The 13,033-nt window shown below is 35.7% G+C and overlaps 4 protein-coding genes across 4 annotated transcripts; 3 read left to right on the forward strand and 1 right to left on the reverse strand.

The window, feature by feature from the left end:
• Positions 1 to 321: 321 nt before the first annotated feature.
• LOC21384847 (hypoxanthine-guanine phosphoribosyltransferase) lies at positions 322 to 2,387 on the forward strand (the record flags this gene model as incomplete). The annotated part of the gene is made up of 3 exons (XM_010100797.2): positions 322 to 724; positions 835 to 999; positions 2,212 to 2,387. Coding segments are annotated over 3 exons (667 nt in total), but the record flags the coding sequence as incomplete, so codon positions are not given.
• A 2,356-nt stretch (positions 2,388 to 4,743) lies between these two features.
• LOC21384848 (DEAD-box ATP-dependent RNA helicase 39) lies at positions 4,744 to 7,157 on the forward strand. The gene is made up of 5 exons (XM_010100798.2): positions 4,744 to 5,264; positions 5,951 to 6,040; positions 6,138 to 6,326; positions 6,474 to 6,614; positions 6,718 to 7,157. The coding sequence occupies exons 1-5, from the start codon at positions 4,809 to 4,811 to the stop codon at positions 6,889 to 6,891; spliced, it is 1,050 nt and encodes a 349-aa protein (XP_010099100.2). The 5' UTR covers positions 4,744 to 4,808; the 3' UTR covers positions 6,892 to 7,157.
• A 1,489-nt stretch (positions 7,158 to 8,646) lies between these two features.
• LOC21384850 (DEAD-box ATP-dependent RNA helicase 39) lies at positions 8,647 to 12,697 on the reverse strand. Its single transcript, XM_024167391.1, has 7 exons — positions 12,665 to 12,697; positions 12,287 to 12,427; positions 11,819 to 11,961; positions 10,782 to 10,911; positions 10,614 to 10,662; positions 9,572 to 10,125; positions 8,647 to 9,187 (listed from the first exon to the last, which is right to left on the reverse strand). Exons 1-6 carry the CDS (start codon positions 12,695 to 12,697, stop codon positions 9,578 to 9,580), a joined length of 1,044 nt encoding a protein of 347 aa, XP_024023159.1. The 3' UTR covers positions 8,647 to 9,187; positions 9,572 to 9,577.
• On the forward strand, positions 8,854 to 9,225 carry LOC21384849. The gene has a single exon (XM_010100799.1). The coding sequence runs from the start codon at positions 8,854 to 8,856 to the stop codon at positions 9,223 to 9,225; it is 372 nt and encodes a 123-aa protein (XP_010099101.1).
• Positions 12,698 to 13,033: the final 336 nt, after the last annotated feature.

A 13,033-nucleotide genomic window follows, 5' to 3' on the forward strand; every position in this document is an offset into this window, starting at 1 on the left:
TGCTGATGCTCCAGCGTCCACTGAAGAGTTGTCGACGAGAAAAAAAGACAGCACAGAAAGCAAGGAAAGATGAATTCAAAAGACCAAGCAGAAAAAATACTATGTGGTTGAATACATGTTGTTATCGTACACCTTACACATGACAGCCAATAGAAATTAAAAATTTACTAGGCCTACCGGTCCCAAAAAGATGGGTGCACGTGAGAAACTCCCATTTCTATAATGGTTTTCATATTTTAGTCTATAAAATTACATAATAATTATCATAAAGATTTTAATTTATTTTGTTTGTAAAGTATTTTCATTTTTTATATACTTCAGTCTTCAAGTCATATGTATAGGACTCGCGCCCAAAGGGCCAAGCCAGAAAAAACCTACACAAACACCCCAAAGAGTCAGCGGAATCACAACAAGAGAGATTTCCATGGATTCCCACATAGAGAGGGTTCTCTGGACCCAAGACCAGATCGCCGCCCGAGTCTCCTCCCTCGCCTCCCAAATCTCCGCCGACCTCTCCGCCCTCTCTCCGCCTCCCTCCGTCGCCGTCGTCGGCGTTGCCACCGGCGCATTTCTCTTCCTCGCCGACCTCGTCCGCCTCATCCGCCTTCCCGTCTCCGTCGACTTCGTCCGCGCCGAATCCTACGGCTCCGGCACCGAGTCCTCCGGCCGACCGAGAATCTCCTCCGGTTTGAAGCTCGATGTCAAGGGAAAGCACGTAATCCTGGTAACGTAATATGTGAAGTTTAGCTGCTTGTTTGTTTGTTTCTCGAGAAAATGTATGTGATGGTGTGTTTGGTGGTAATTGGAAGGGTGTTTTGGACTTTTTGGCGCCAGGTTGAGGACATTGTGGATACGGGAAGCACAGTGGCGTGTCTGGTGGAGCACTTGAAATCCAAAGGAGCGACGTCTGTATCGGTGTGTACTTTTCTTGATAAACCAGCGAGGAGAAAAGTTCAGTTTGAGCTTGTTGGCCAGGGCAAGTTTTATGCTGGATTTGAGGTAGGGATTCTTGATTATCCATTTATTTATTTTTTTTCCTGTTTTCCCTCCCTAAATTTATGCATTATTAGAAATTATAATTTATATTTATTTGTTTATAATTTACTGACACGTTGACTCTCCTATTTTATTTTGTGTTTAAATAATATAATTTATTATCAAATAATAAATATAAAAAATAATAGAAAAAATAACATTAACATTTCTCTAATTCTTATAATGTTCAATTATTATAACAAGTTTGCTTAAGAATGGTATTAAAAAAATTATCTTAATTTTACGGTGTTCAACAAACCAACTAATCCAATCATTGGACATGTGCAATCCAATCTGCAATTCAATACTCATATGATCCTATATGATATCATGTACGCAGATTGGATTGATTTTTTTTCCCCCTATGTTTTGAATCTAGTCCCCAAAAATTGGATTTTTTTTTTGAAAATTTCTTATCCAAAATATTTTCTTTTGAAAAATACAACATGCTTGCGAATTTAAACAGTGAAGTGATATTAAAAATGAAAACTAATCCAATCTTAAATTATTAAATTCGTTGTCACTTTAGACAAGTGATAACAAAACTAAGATTCACAATTCCACGTAAAAACATAAACTATAGTTAGTGCGGACCGTTTTGACTAATTACTTTTTACATGAGCAACAATCGATCCGAATTTAACCCATTTTTAACAAATTCCATCTAATCCAATATGCACTTATTTGGCTATTCACACTTTGTAGATTGGATTGGATTGAGTGAATTGGTTATTTGCAAGCTTTTAACACCCCTACTTTAATTTCATCATGATTAATGTTTAAAAAGCAAATTTCAATTGCAATTTCCCAAAAATATAAAGCATTTTAGGAACAAAGGACCAAAATGGGGAAAAATATGCTAGAAAGCAGGGTGTACTTTTTGTTATATGAATTAACACGAGCAATTCATCATTTTGATTTTTATGCATCCACTCTTTTTGCCGAAACATATAGGAGTTGTTTGGTTAGAGAATTTGTATCCCGATTTGAATCATAATTCATAGTTCGTTACAGTATCTTTTCTCACAAAAAATACACGTAAATCAAAAATAATTTTAATCTTATGATTTTAATCTATGAACCAAACGTCTCCATAGTTGTCTTGGTGTCGCATATGACCACTACTACCATACAATGACATTTCAGACCTTTTTTTGTCTTTAATCTGTCTTGCAGTGTCCAGATTACTTTGTTGTGGGATATGGGATGGACTTTGCCGAATTATACAGGAATCTGCCTTATGTTGGTGTTTTGAAACCTGAACATTACAAGTGATTTGAAATTCCAAATCGATTGAGACCGTGCTAAAATACTCAGAGTTGAATTTTCCTTGTCACTTTTTATGAACTTCATCAGAAAATTTGATGTTGATGTTGGTTTAATTAACCGTTTTATGAAAACATCGGAAGAATCAATTATACCAATTTATTTATTTTATTTTATTTTTTGAGATTACATGGTGCTAGAAGCCAATTCTAAAACCAGAATTTATGAACTATATGAGAAATTTTTAATGTTGATGTTGGTTTAATTAACCATTTTATCCAAAAGATTGAAAGAAGCGATTATACCAATTGAACATTTTATTTTCTTAAGAGAAATACTGCATCAAAAAAGTCGGGTTGTAATTTAAATTGTTTTGTATTAAATTACAAACGGGGCCTCTACTTTTTGTATTAAATATGCTATATTGTGTATTTTTCTTTTTTCTTTTTCTAAGCAAAAACCAGTATATTGTTAGTTCCACGTGGACTAAACAGAAGCGCCCAAATCCGTTATCCCCTGTTATTGTTTCCTTTGTTTCCCGCAAATTAAAAAAGAAAAAACTTAACAACACATCTATTAAAGTGAGTTAATAGTGTAAGTGAAGAGCGAAGTTTACGAGCGTCGTCCACTTCAACAAATCAATCAGAAAAAGATAGATATTTCCAGCGTCTTATCGTTCATCTGGCTCTGGCATTGAAAGCGCACGGATCTTTCTAAGATTCTGTTTATTTCGCTAGTTTGAGTTTAGAATTTGAGTTTTGTTACAGTAAAAAGCTATCATAACTAATCACATCTAACTTTTTTACTACAGTAAAAAATTCTCACATAAAATTACATCTCAACTCAAATTAAAAACTCGAATCAGCAAACTAAACATGCCGCTTTTATACTAATTTTTGAGTTATTTAGTTATTAATTGACATGATAATTTTTTAAATATTTATTAAAAAAAGGACGATAATTTAAAAATTGGTATAAGAATTGAGATTAAAATTAGTGACCCTAACGGTATTGAGAAGTTTTAGGGTTCGTTCATTTTATCGATTTGAGTTTTTAATTTTAAATTTTTACAATTAAATGTCACATCTAATTTTTTTAGGGTTCGTTCATTTTAATTCAAATTGAAAACTCAAATTTACAAAACTAACTAGGCTTTAATATCTTCTGTTTTGTCCTTCATGTTTATGTCATTTAAGTTGCCAGCCTAGTTATTTCATCATTTGCTTGTATAAAAGGCTAATATGCCTTCCTTGTAGGCAGCTTTGGAAAGATATTGTGAGATATTGTTGCTTGCCGATGAAGATCGGGAGTCTTGTCAGGTTCGATGAAGCGAGATTTGACGTTCTGAGTTGAGCAATTATATATATGATATGGTTGGACCTAGACCTCAATAACAGTTGGAAGTTGAGATGCCCCTCCGGAGTTGCCGTTTGATGACCTAGCATTTAACAATTTTATACTAAATAAATACTTTGTTTACTACTTTTTATACCTAAAAAAATCATTATTTACCGAGTATTTACCAATTTATTTATTAGAAAAGGTATTATTTACTGAATATTTTCAATCCATTGTTAGTAGATATATTATTTACCTAGTAAATTCATCATTCATGTAATAAAAATATAATTTATCAATTTTTATCACCAAATATAAGTTTTTATTTACCTCAAATTGGAAAAAGGAAATACCCAAATTGAAACTAATCCTAATTGGGTAAGGTTTTCCAATACTCTAGTCTAGATTTGAAACTAACCCTAACATGACTACCACCACCAATAAAGGATCTATAGATAGAGAAGAAAATGAGATTCGAGTTCGCGATAATGTCACGAGCCTTGTCGTGACGTGGCAAGCCTTCTTTGTCCCCTGTCGCCATGATAAGGCAGCCCGTCGATTGAGTCCTATGGTCGCAGGATTTAGGGAGAGGTGAGACATGATAGTTTAAAAATTCACTTTTATTATTATTATTTTTTTAAGAAGAAATTCACTTTTATTTTGTTCATTATTTTCATTCTCAAAACTTCCAGCCATTTTTAAATTACCCTTAAAGAAGTTGCTGAAATTACCTCCATTTATTTCACCGATTTGAATTTTGTTACTGTAAAAAGCTCTCAGAAATAATCACATCTAACTTTTTTGTTACAGTAAAAAACTCTCACCGTAAAAAAACTTGAATCAGCGAACTGAACAAGCGTATGAGTGTGAATTTTTACCTCTTATTTTTAATTAATATCATTTTAATTAATATAATTATTTAACTAAACAAAATATTAATTAAAAATAACATATAAAAATTAATACTTGTGCCTTTCTCCTTGTTTCCTCGACCACCTTTCTCCCATGAACCTCCAAGTACTCTCATCTCCACTTGGGCCTACTCTAGGCCCAAACATAAACAAGCGCTACAAATCAACACCTCCATACACCTCACTCGGAGCGAAGAGAGTAGAAGGAAGAAAACAAACCGAACCGGCAAAGCAGCGGCGACGAAGGCGAGGAAAGCCATGAGAGGAACATCAACAGCAGCAAGAGCTCTTCTGAAACTCTGTTTTCGCCACTCGAACCTTCCCCGCCGATCACCCACGAACCCCGACACTTCTCTTCTCGGTCTCAGCAGGTTTCTCTCTTCCACCGGAATCGCCCACATCACCATCGAAACCACCACTCGTCTGAACAACGTCGACAAACAACCGAACCCCAGAAGCGACATGGTTCTCCCGCAGAAACCCATTTCTTATAAGGAGATGAATGAGGCGAAGCTGGCGAGTTTTCGGCATCTGGGTGTGGGCCAGCGGCTGACTGAGGCTGTTAAGGAGCTGGGTATTCTGTTTCCTGCGGAGATTCACTGTGCTGGGATTCCTCCAATCTTGAAAGGGAAGAGTTTGGTTCTCACTTCTCATAATGAGTCTGTTGGGTCTTTCACTCTTGGGGTCTTAACCTACTTGTTGCCTTTGATTCAGGTAATCCAGATTTTGTGTTTTTGTTGTGCACTTGTGCTTCCTTTTTCTGGGTCGTGTTTTGTTTTGTTTTTTTGCTGAAATTGATCGTTTTTGCTTTGTTATACGTAATTGATTCCCACTTGTAAGTGTTCTGCCCTTTGCTTTGTGAATGATTTCTATTTTATGATGATATATGTATTTGAGTGACACTGAGTGGCGACACAAATGAAGTTCGTTTGAGAAAATATGGCCTTGACTTTGTCATTAAAAAAAATGTCCATGTAAAGTTTGTCATAAGAGATATTCTATGTTTCGATGCAAGTCGTATGTCAATTGATGAGATGTATTTGTTATGCTTTTTGGTTTGTCATTTCTGTTTCTGTTTAAGTGGCCATAAAATTAAAAAAAAGAAAGAAAGAAAAACTGTGATTTTGCCTTGAAAACGTATGTGAAACAAAACTTGTCCTGTTAGTTGGTGCGGTAAGAATTGTCTTTATTAATACATTCCTCAAATTCCAAAAGAAGCCTACTATTTTGAAATGAATGAATGGGCATTATTTACTGTGTATATTTGTTATCAGGTTTCATAAAGTAATTTCTTCTCTGATTCCTCACGCTAATGCTTAAATTTATGGAGCGATGAAATTGGGTGCATTGTGATTTTCCGAGTATTTATGAAATGCTTCTGAGATGTTTTGTTCTTGTAGCGCCTAAGACGGGATGCGAAATTGTCCAGTGAAGAGCCCAAGGTTCCCCGAGCTATTGTTCTGTGTGCCACAAAGGAGCTTGCCGAGAAGGTCTAGTTCTGTCTTTTCTCTTTCCTTCCTAACCTTTTCATGCTGTCTCAAAGAATTGTAACGGTTCTCCTGGGATTGACATTAATGGGCTCTGCAGCTCCTTACTGTGGTAAAGTTCCTTCTCAAACCTGTGAAGTCGAAGACTACAGTGGAGGATGGTCAACTTGAGTCTAACGTTCAGGAAGATGCATCGGATGCTTCAGTTGGCCTATTGGTTACAACACCTGGTGAAGTGCTTCAGAAAATAGAGGAGGGTAGCGTTGTCCCTAATGAAATCAGATACTTGGTTAGTTCCCTTGTGCATTGTTTAGTTCAATTAGTACCAAAGTTCTCAATTTTCCTCGGATGTAGAAGTCTTCTTGTCTCTTTTGTTAGACTTGAAATTCTTTTTATGTCTTGTACTATATTGAATGATGACATTGATTTTTAATAGGTATTCGATGAGGTGGATGATATATTTAATCATGGCTTAGGTCCTGAGATTCAGAAATTCCTGAGTCCACTAAAGGAACATGCATCAAACTCTAATGATCAAAGTGTACAAACTATTTTGGTTACTTCAATGATAACAAAGGTGCGGGAGACTGGTCTGTCATCTTAGTTTTGGAATTCTTTCACACATTTTTAGGGACCGCTTGTTAGTTTTATTGAGTTTCTATATTTGCATAAAATTCTAGGTTCTACGTGAAGATCTATCTTCCCTTGTGGAGCATCTTGAAAGTAGTCACGCAGAAGTTGCCGCGATAACAGTTGAAATAGACCAAACAGAAGCATTTCATCTCCTCGAGTCACCAGAAGCTCTAAAGAAAAAAGCTGAAGAGGTCGTCCACTCTCTTCAGCCATCTTCATGAGGATCTCGTCGTATTCAACTTTTTCGTATGTTTATGCCGAAGCATCGAACCCAGTCGGACTTCCATCAGTGACTTCATTTCATTTTTATTCTTGCCGGGAGTCCATTCTAGAGGGCTTCGCGAGTTGTAATTTTTTTGCTTATTCAGTTAGATACTGACATACCGAGATTTATACCTTTAGTTGGATTTTATCATAGTAGCTGAAATTTATCAGGCCGGAAGTTGGATATTTGTTGAATACAAACTAGTGTTCGCTTTTTGTACCCTTTGACGCATTGTCATGAATTGTACTGCATAAGAGTGTTTTTACAGTACGGTACAATTTGTCACGACATATAGACCAATGTCGTTCCGAAATAAATTAAATTTGTACAATTGGCAAGTTTAGGTCTTTCTTCTTGATTTTGATCAGTGTTCTTTGTTTGCTTATGCTGAATCAATGGAGCTCGCATGGTCCCATTTCCATTTTATAAGGCTTTGCATGTTGTTAGCAATCATTCCTTGCCGGGACTAGTTACATTCAGTCGGGTTTGATGTTTGAAATTTCACGAATGGGATTCAAAAACTAGTGTTATCTCTACTGATCATAGTAAATTCTAGATTTACAGTGCAAATTGAAGATTTACAAAAGAATAGGAATTGTGTTCTGATAGTAAATCTTATATGGTAAAACTTAGATTTACACTATAAATACAAGATTTACGAATAACACAATATGTGTGCTAATGGTAAATCCTGGATCTACCGTACGATAAATTCTAGATTTATGAGCATAATTAAAAAGTATTTATCGTACATTAGTAAAGTTACGATTGGTGATGAGAGAGAGAAGAGCATACCGACAAACGAGAGAGAGCATACCGACAAACGAGAGCGAGAGAGAGAGAGAGAGAGAGAGAGAGAGAGAGAGAGAGAGAGAAAAAAAAAAGTAAAAAATTCAAAACATAAAAAGACCCTATTAATTTTTGTACATTGGTAAATTAGTTATTTATTAACATAAGTTTTAAATGTGGGCTTATTTTTTACAATTGGCCTTGATAATTCATGTACAAACTGTTTAAGGGAACGCCCATAGGGTAATACCTTAATATATGGGCGTTTTTATGAGATAAATCTTCGGCCTCGTTTATTTCACCGATTCAAATTTTCAGTTTTAGGTTTCTACAGTAAAAAACTCACAGAAAATGTCACATCTAACTTTTTTTGTTACAGTGAAAAGCTCTAAAAAAATGTCACATCTCAGCTTGAATTGAAAATTCGAATCTGCGAAATGAACGAAGTACTCGCATACGTCAGATAGCACTATGTGAGTAGGATGAATCCCATTTTCTGTCTACTTTGGTCAATCAGTTTGATTAGTTATCTCAATAAGAGCAACGTGACTAGGGGATATAGGAATCTGCGAAATGAACGAAGTACTCGCATACGTCAGATAGCACTATGTGAGTAGGATGAATCCCATTTTCTGTCTACTTTGGTCGATCAGTTTGATTAGTTATCTCAATAAGAGCAACGTGACTAGGGGATATAGTACTGAAATATGGCTTGATACGTCAATCAAATAAGCTTGATACCCCGGCCGTAAATTGAAAGGAATTATGAGGGGATTTTTGGAATTCTCTCGGGATTCTTTGTATTTTTTTTAATTTTTTTTTTTAACAGAGCCTAAATAGCTAAAAATGACCACATTGATTTACTTATTTCTCAATAATTAATCGGAATAGGTGGTGGAGTTGTCGTCCAGGGAGAGAGAGATGGATCACCTACTCAAAAAGGATCCATGAACTAGATAATCATCAGCATAACTAACATTAAGAACGGAAAGGAGAGAAGGAAGTCAAAGATCACCAAAACCACTCTCTTACGCAAACTGTTAACAAATCCTCAAAATCCAACTCCTCCCATTTGGATTATCATTATATATATTGTATTTAACCATATCATGCGTATCATATCACCTCAATGGCTCGCCAGCTTCCTCTCTTCTCCCACAACCCACAAAGTACAAACACGTTTCAACTTGGCATGGGAGGGATGACCCTTTTCCTGTGCGCCATGGCGCTGTTCATGTGCGCCTCGCACTCGCGTAGATGGCGTGAATGGAGAGCTTGCTATGAACCCGACACCGATGATCCTGTTATGCACATTCAACACGGAAATATCGAACGAAGCACGGATGCTAGCGATGAACAAGAAGTCTCGGTTTGGCAGAAGAACATACTGATGGGTGGAAAGTGCCAACTGCCCGACTTTTCTGGTGTCATAATCTATGACTCGGAAGGGAATGTTGTCACACCTGCCAAAAGTCCGCGTTTATTACTAACCTGGAAGTAGGCTACGAGGGAAAGCCAGTTTCAGTTTTATATATATTATATATTATACATATGGATAGGTATATATCAAATTTGTTCTTGTTGTTACTACTCTATCGACACATTGTTATCGTCCTCGGATTTTCTTGAGACATATCCTTCTCAGAGGTCTCAATGGATGAACTGGTGAATAGCAACATATTTCGTTTGAATATTTGTATTCAGAACCCACCAAGTGAATGAATATCACTAAAATTTGATGCAGGGAAAATTTTGTATGAATATTACAAAGATAATTTTGGATGCCAAACTTACATGGTAACTGCAAATTTGATAAGCAATCAATCATAAACTAAGCCAAAACTCACCTACAATCATCTGGCCATTGCTGGTTCTTTCTTATTTGACCAAGAATTCCGCCCCCTAAACCCGACAACGTTTAATTTTGAAGAAGTTGATTTTGCCGCACTGGATCCTTTGTTCACTACTTGCTTCCTTGCACTCGAAGAAGATTTTCTTGAGCTACTTGCACTGGAAGAAGATTTTCTTGAGCTACTTGCACTTGAAGAAGATTTTCTTGAGCTACTTGCACTCGAAGAAGATTTTCTTGAGCTACTTGCACCGGAGAGCTTTACTGTTTTCGATACCTTAACGCTTGCCTTTGCAAATTTAGCTGGACCAGATGCCTTTTTGGATTTCACTCCTTGATCCTGATATGATTTTGCTGAATCTCTGCTTCTCTGCTTTGCAACTTTAATTAATTTTTCATTTTTCCCCTTCTGCTCAGTTATTCGGGCCCTGGCAATGTCCCGCCGCACACTATTTACAGATAGAGATTCCAAACTTTCATTTTTCCTCATCGCCTCCTCGATTCGGGTGGCTAAAGCAACGTCCTTCTTAGCAACCAAACTTGTCACTTTCCCTGCAAAAGGAAGAAATGTATTAATTTAACATTTATGGAAAACAGTCACTTAAAAAAGGCTTAGCCATGCTGCACTGCTAATAGCAAATGCCATTGCACGAATTTAGCCAACAAAAGGAAGGACTACGAAAAAAATGAACAGGAAAAACCATCCAAAGAAATATTTGCTTGTTAACATAGGAAGATGTAGCTTGAGAAGCTAAAATATTAGATAATTTTCATGCTTTTAAATCTAATTTTCACAATGCACACCATGAATTTAGAGCAAGTCTCAGGTCCTCTTTTCATACTTTATTTATCTTCTCCTAGACAAGGTAAATCATTTCTTTACCCCTAAATCGATACCTACAATTTAAGAGGGCCTTCCAACTTCACGGGGTAGGTAAAAATAGGACGGGCAGAGATTATTAAAGTTACAATGCCTTTGTTGTATGCTCGCTCAAGAAAATAGGAATAAGAAGGAAATTCAAGAAAAAGAGTTGTTGCACCTTTTGCACCCATACGAGCAGTTCTTCCAGTACGGTGAAGGTAGTCAATCTAAAAAATAAATAGAGATTAAGGTTGAGCTTTTAAAGCAGAAATGATTAGGATTAAAAGAAAAACTGAAAGTGAAAAAACTTGAACAAAAATTGACCCAACAAGAAGCTGATGCTTACAGAGTTCAATGGAAAATCAAACATGATGACGTGATCTACATCCAAGTCCAACCCCCTTGCAGCCAAGTCTGAGCAGACCAGTGTGGGGCAATCTCCATCCTCAGTCTTAAACTTTTTGAGGTTTTCAACCCTGTAATTCAAATGATAGGATGTTAAATACTAAAATGGGACATCAAAATCTTCACATTAATCAGCTATTCTCTCTTGAATTTAGATTGCTTTGATTCAATGAAGACAGTTCAACCACGTTAGAACTAGAAGTCAATTGTCATTTTGTTTTTGAATAGGAAGAACATAGAAGAAAAAATATTTTCTTTTTAATTTTATTATTATTTTTTTTAAAGAAAGAAATTTGAGGCTTAGAAGGAATTCTAATGGAGCATAGCTGATCGCAGCGAATGTTCACAAATATCCCTTTTACAAGAAGTGCAAAGTAAAACGATACTTTGCTTTTTGCATAGGAAGAACATAGAAGAAAAAAGATTTTCTTTTTAATTTTATTATTTTTTTTTTTAAAGAAAGAAATTTGAGGCTTAGAAGGAATTCTAATGGAGTATAGCTGATCGCAGCGAATGTTCACAAATATCCCTTTTACAAGAAGTGCAAAATCCAAAAAAGCATTTGAAATGGATACTTTCTAAAAACCTAAAGCGTAAACATAACAAATTGTACTTAAATAATGCCTATATCTAGGTAATTTAAGGAAAAAGTATTCCAAGCAGGATAAATTAATTTCAAGTTCAAATCTGATGTAATAGCCAGGCGAGTTAGAAAAGCAGCATACACGCAAAAAGGATGATACAAAGCAGGAGAAAGACTTCATAAATAGAATTTTAAGATAATTTTCAGCAGAACTTCGAAATGGTCTATTGGTGCTAAAACCATTCTATGGTTTACAACAGAAACGTATATCACAAATTATTGCCTTCACAAGTCACAACTGTACAAAGACAAACATCTGGATTGGGAATGAAATGGAAAAGGGGGTTTAGTTTGCTGGGGAGATAATATGTTATAATGTTCTGTCTTGGTCTTACCTTTGTTCTGCTGGCACCTCGCCATGATAATTGACAGTCGATGTCTGATTTTCACTGAGAAAGTGGTCGACAGCACGACTGGAATTAAGTGTGTTACAGAATACCATTACTTTGTTTCCTTTTGCCAAACTAGGCTCTAAAACCTGCTTTCCACCCAAAAACATAAATAAATAAAGCTCCCACTGTTAGACTGATGCAATACAAAGCAACTAACAAATGCTTTTTCTTGTCCACATAAATAGTCGAACTAAAGAGCTCTTCATGTTTCATACTGGATACATACAAAAGCATCTATCATTAAGAATACCAAACTATAAACTGAAGATGCTCTTCACAGGATAAATAACACAGTATTGTATAGTGCTACACATTGCTATTATGAGTTTCTTATCTTTATACAAAAATAGTCACTAATTGATAAACAAAAAAGAAAACAAAAGAAATCATATATGGTGCGCAACATTGGACCTGTAGTAATGCTTCCAGCTTGTTTTCAGAGCCTGAAAGTTTAATGAAATCATGACGAGCAGATGCAACTTTTTTATGCAATGTTGATGTCCGCAAATGTACAATCCCTTGGAACTCCTCATCAATTAGATTTTGCACTGCCTGCAAAACCTCCCAAAGGTCAACCACCCAACTGACTAAAGAACAAAACTTGTGCAGAAGAATATCAATTTGTAGTCACATAAGATAAGTACTAGAAACCATGACATTACAATTAGACGTAGAACCCTATAATGCAATATCAACTTCTTTCAATCTCATTTAAGTCTCCTATCAGCTGATTACCCGATTTGAATATTTCAGCATTGGAGAATACTAAAGGAAGTGTTTCATCAGTACAATTAAACCAGATAGATTAACATCATTTGACATGCTTTAATGATTCCAAATATGGAATCTCCGCAATTTGGGCTTCTTTATGCCTTGTTGTGAAGTGAAACATATGTAGATAATATGAAGACTTTCAAAATGACAGGACTGTAAAATTGGGGAAAAAAAAGGGGGCTCAAAAGAAAAATCTCTGTTCTAGAATACATGAACTTATATGGTTTATTTTCCAAAAACTTGGGCATATTTTCCATTTTTACGACCCCAAAAAGTGGATAAAGTTTTACAGATGATGTCTAATTTTCAATTAGTCTGAGTGTCATTTACATTGAGCAAACACTAGCACTTTCATAGATGTATGATTTATCCATAACCACACAG

The sequence above is a fragment of the Morus notabilis genome, unplaced genomic scaffold (assembly GCF_000414095.1).
Source record: "Morus notabilis unplaced genomic scaffold, ASM41409v2 Scaffold524, whole genome shotgun sequence".
NCBI lineage: Eukaryota > Viridiplantae > Streptophyta > Magnoliopsida > Rosales > Moraceae > Morus > Morus notabilis.

Bases quoted from the DNA above. Each gene is read 5' to 3' on its own strand.
- LOC21384848 (XM_010100798.2), top strand. From the start codon at position 4,809: ATGAGAGGAACATCAACAGCAGCAAGAGCTCTTCTGAAACTCTGTTTT. The intron at 5,265-5,950 runs GTAATCCAGATT...TTGTTCTTGTAG, and splicing joins ACTTGTTGCCTTTGATTCAG to CGCCTAAGACGGGATGCGAA. The intron at 6,041-6,137 runs GTCTAGTTCTGT...TGGGCTCTGCAG, and splicing joins CAAAGGAGCTTGCCGAGAAG to CTCCTTACTGTGGTAAAGTT.
- LOC21384849 (XM_010100799.1), top strand. From the start codon at position 8,854: ATGGCTCGCCAGCTTCCTCTCTTCTCCCACAACCCACAAAGTACAAAC.
- LOC21384850 (XM_024167391.1), bottom strand. From the start codon at position 12,697: ATGTCAAATGATGTTAATCTATCTGGTTTAATT. The intron at 12,428-12,664 runs GTACTGATGAAA...GAGGTTTTGCAG, and splicing joins TTAATCTATCTGGTTTAATT to GCAGTGCAAAATCTAATTGA. The intron at 10,126-10,613 runs GTGCAACAACTC...TTCCTTTTGCAG, and splicing joins TGCTCGTATGGGTGCAAAAG to GGAAAGTGACAAGTTTGGTT.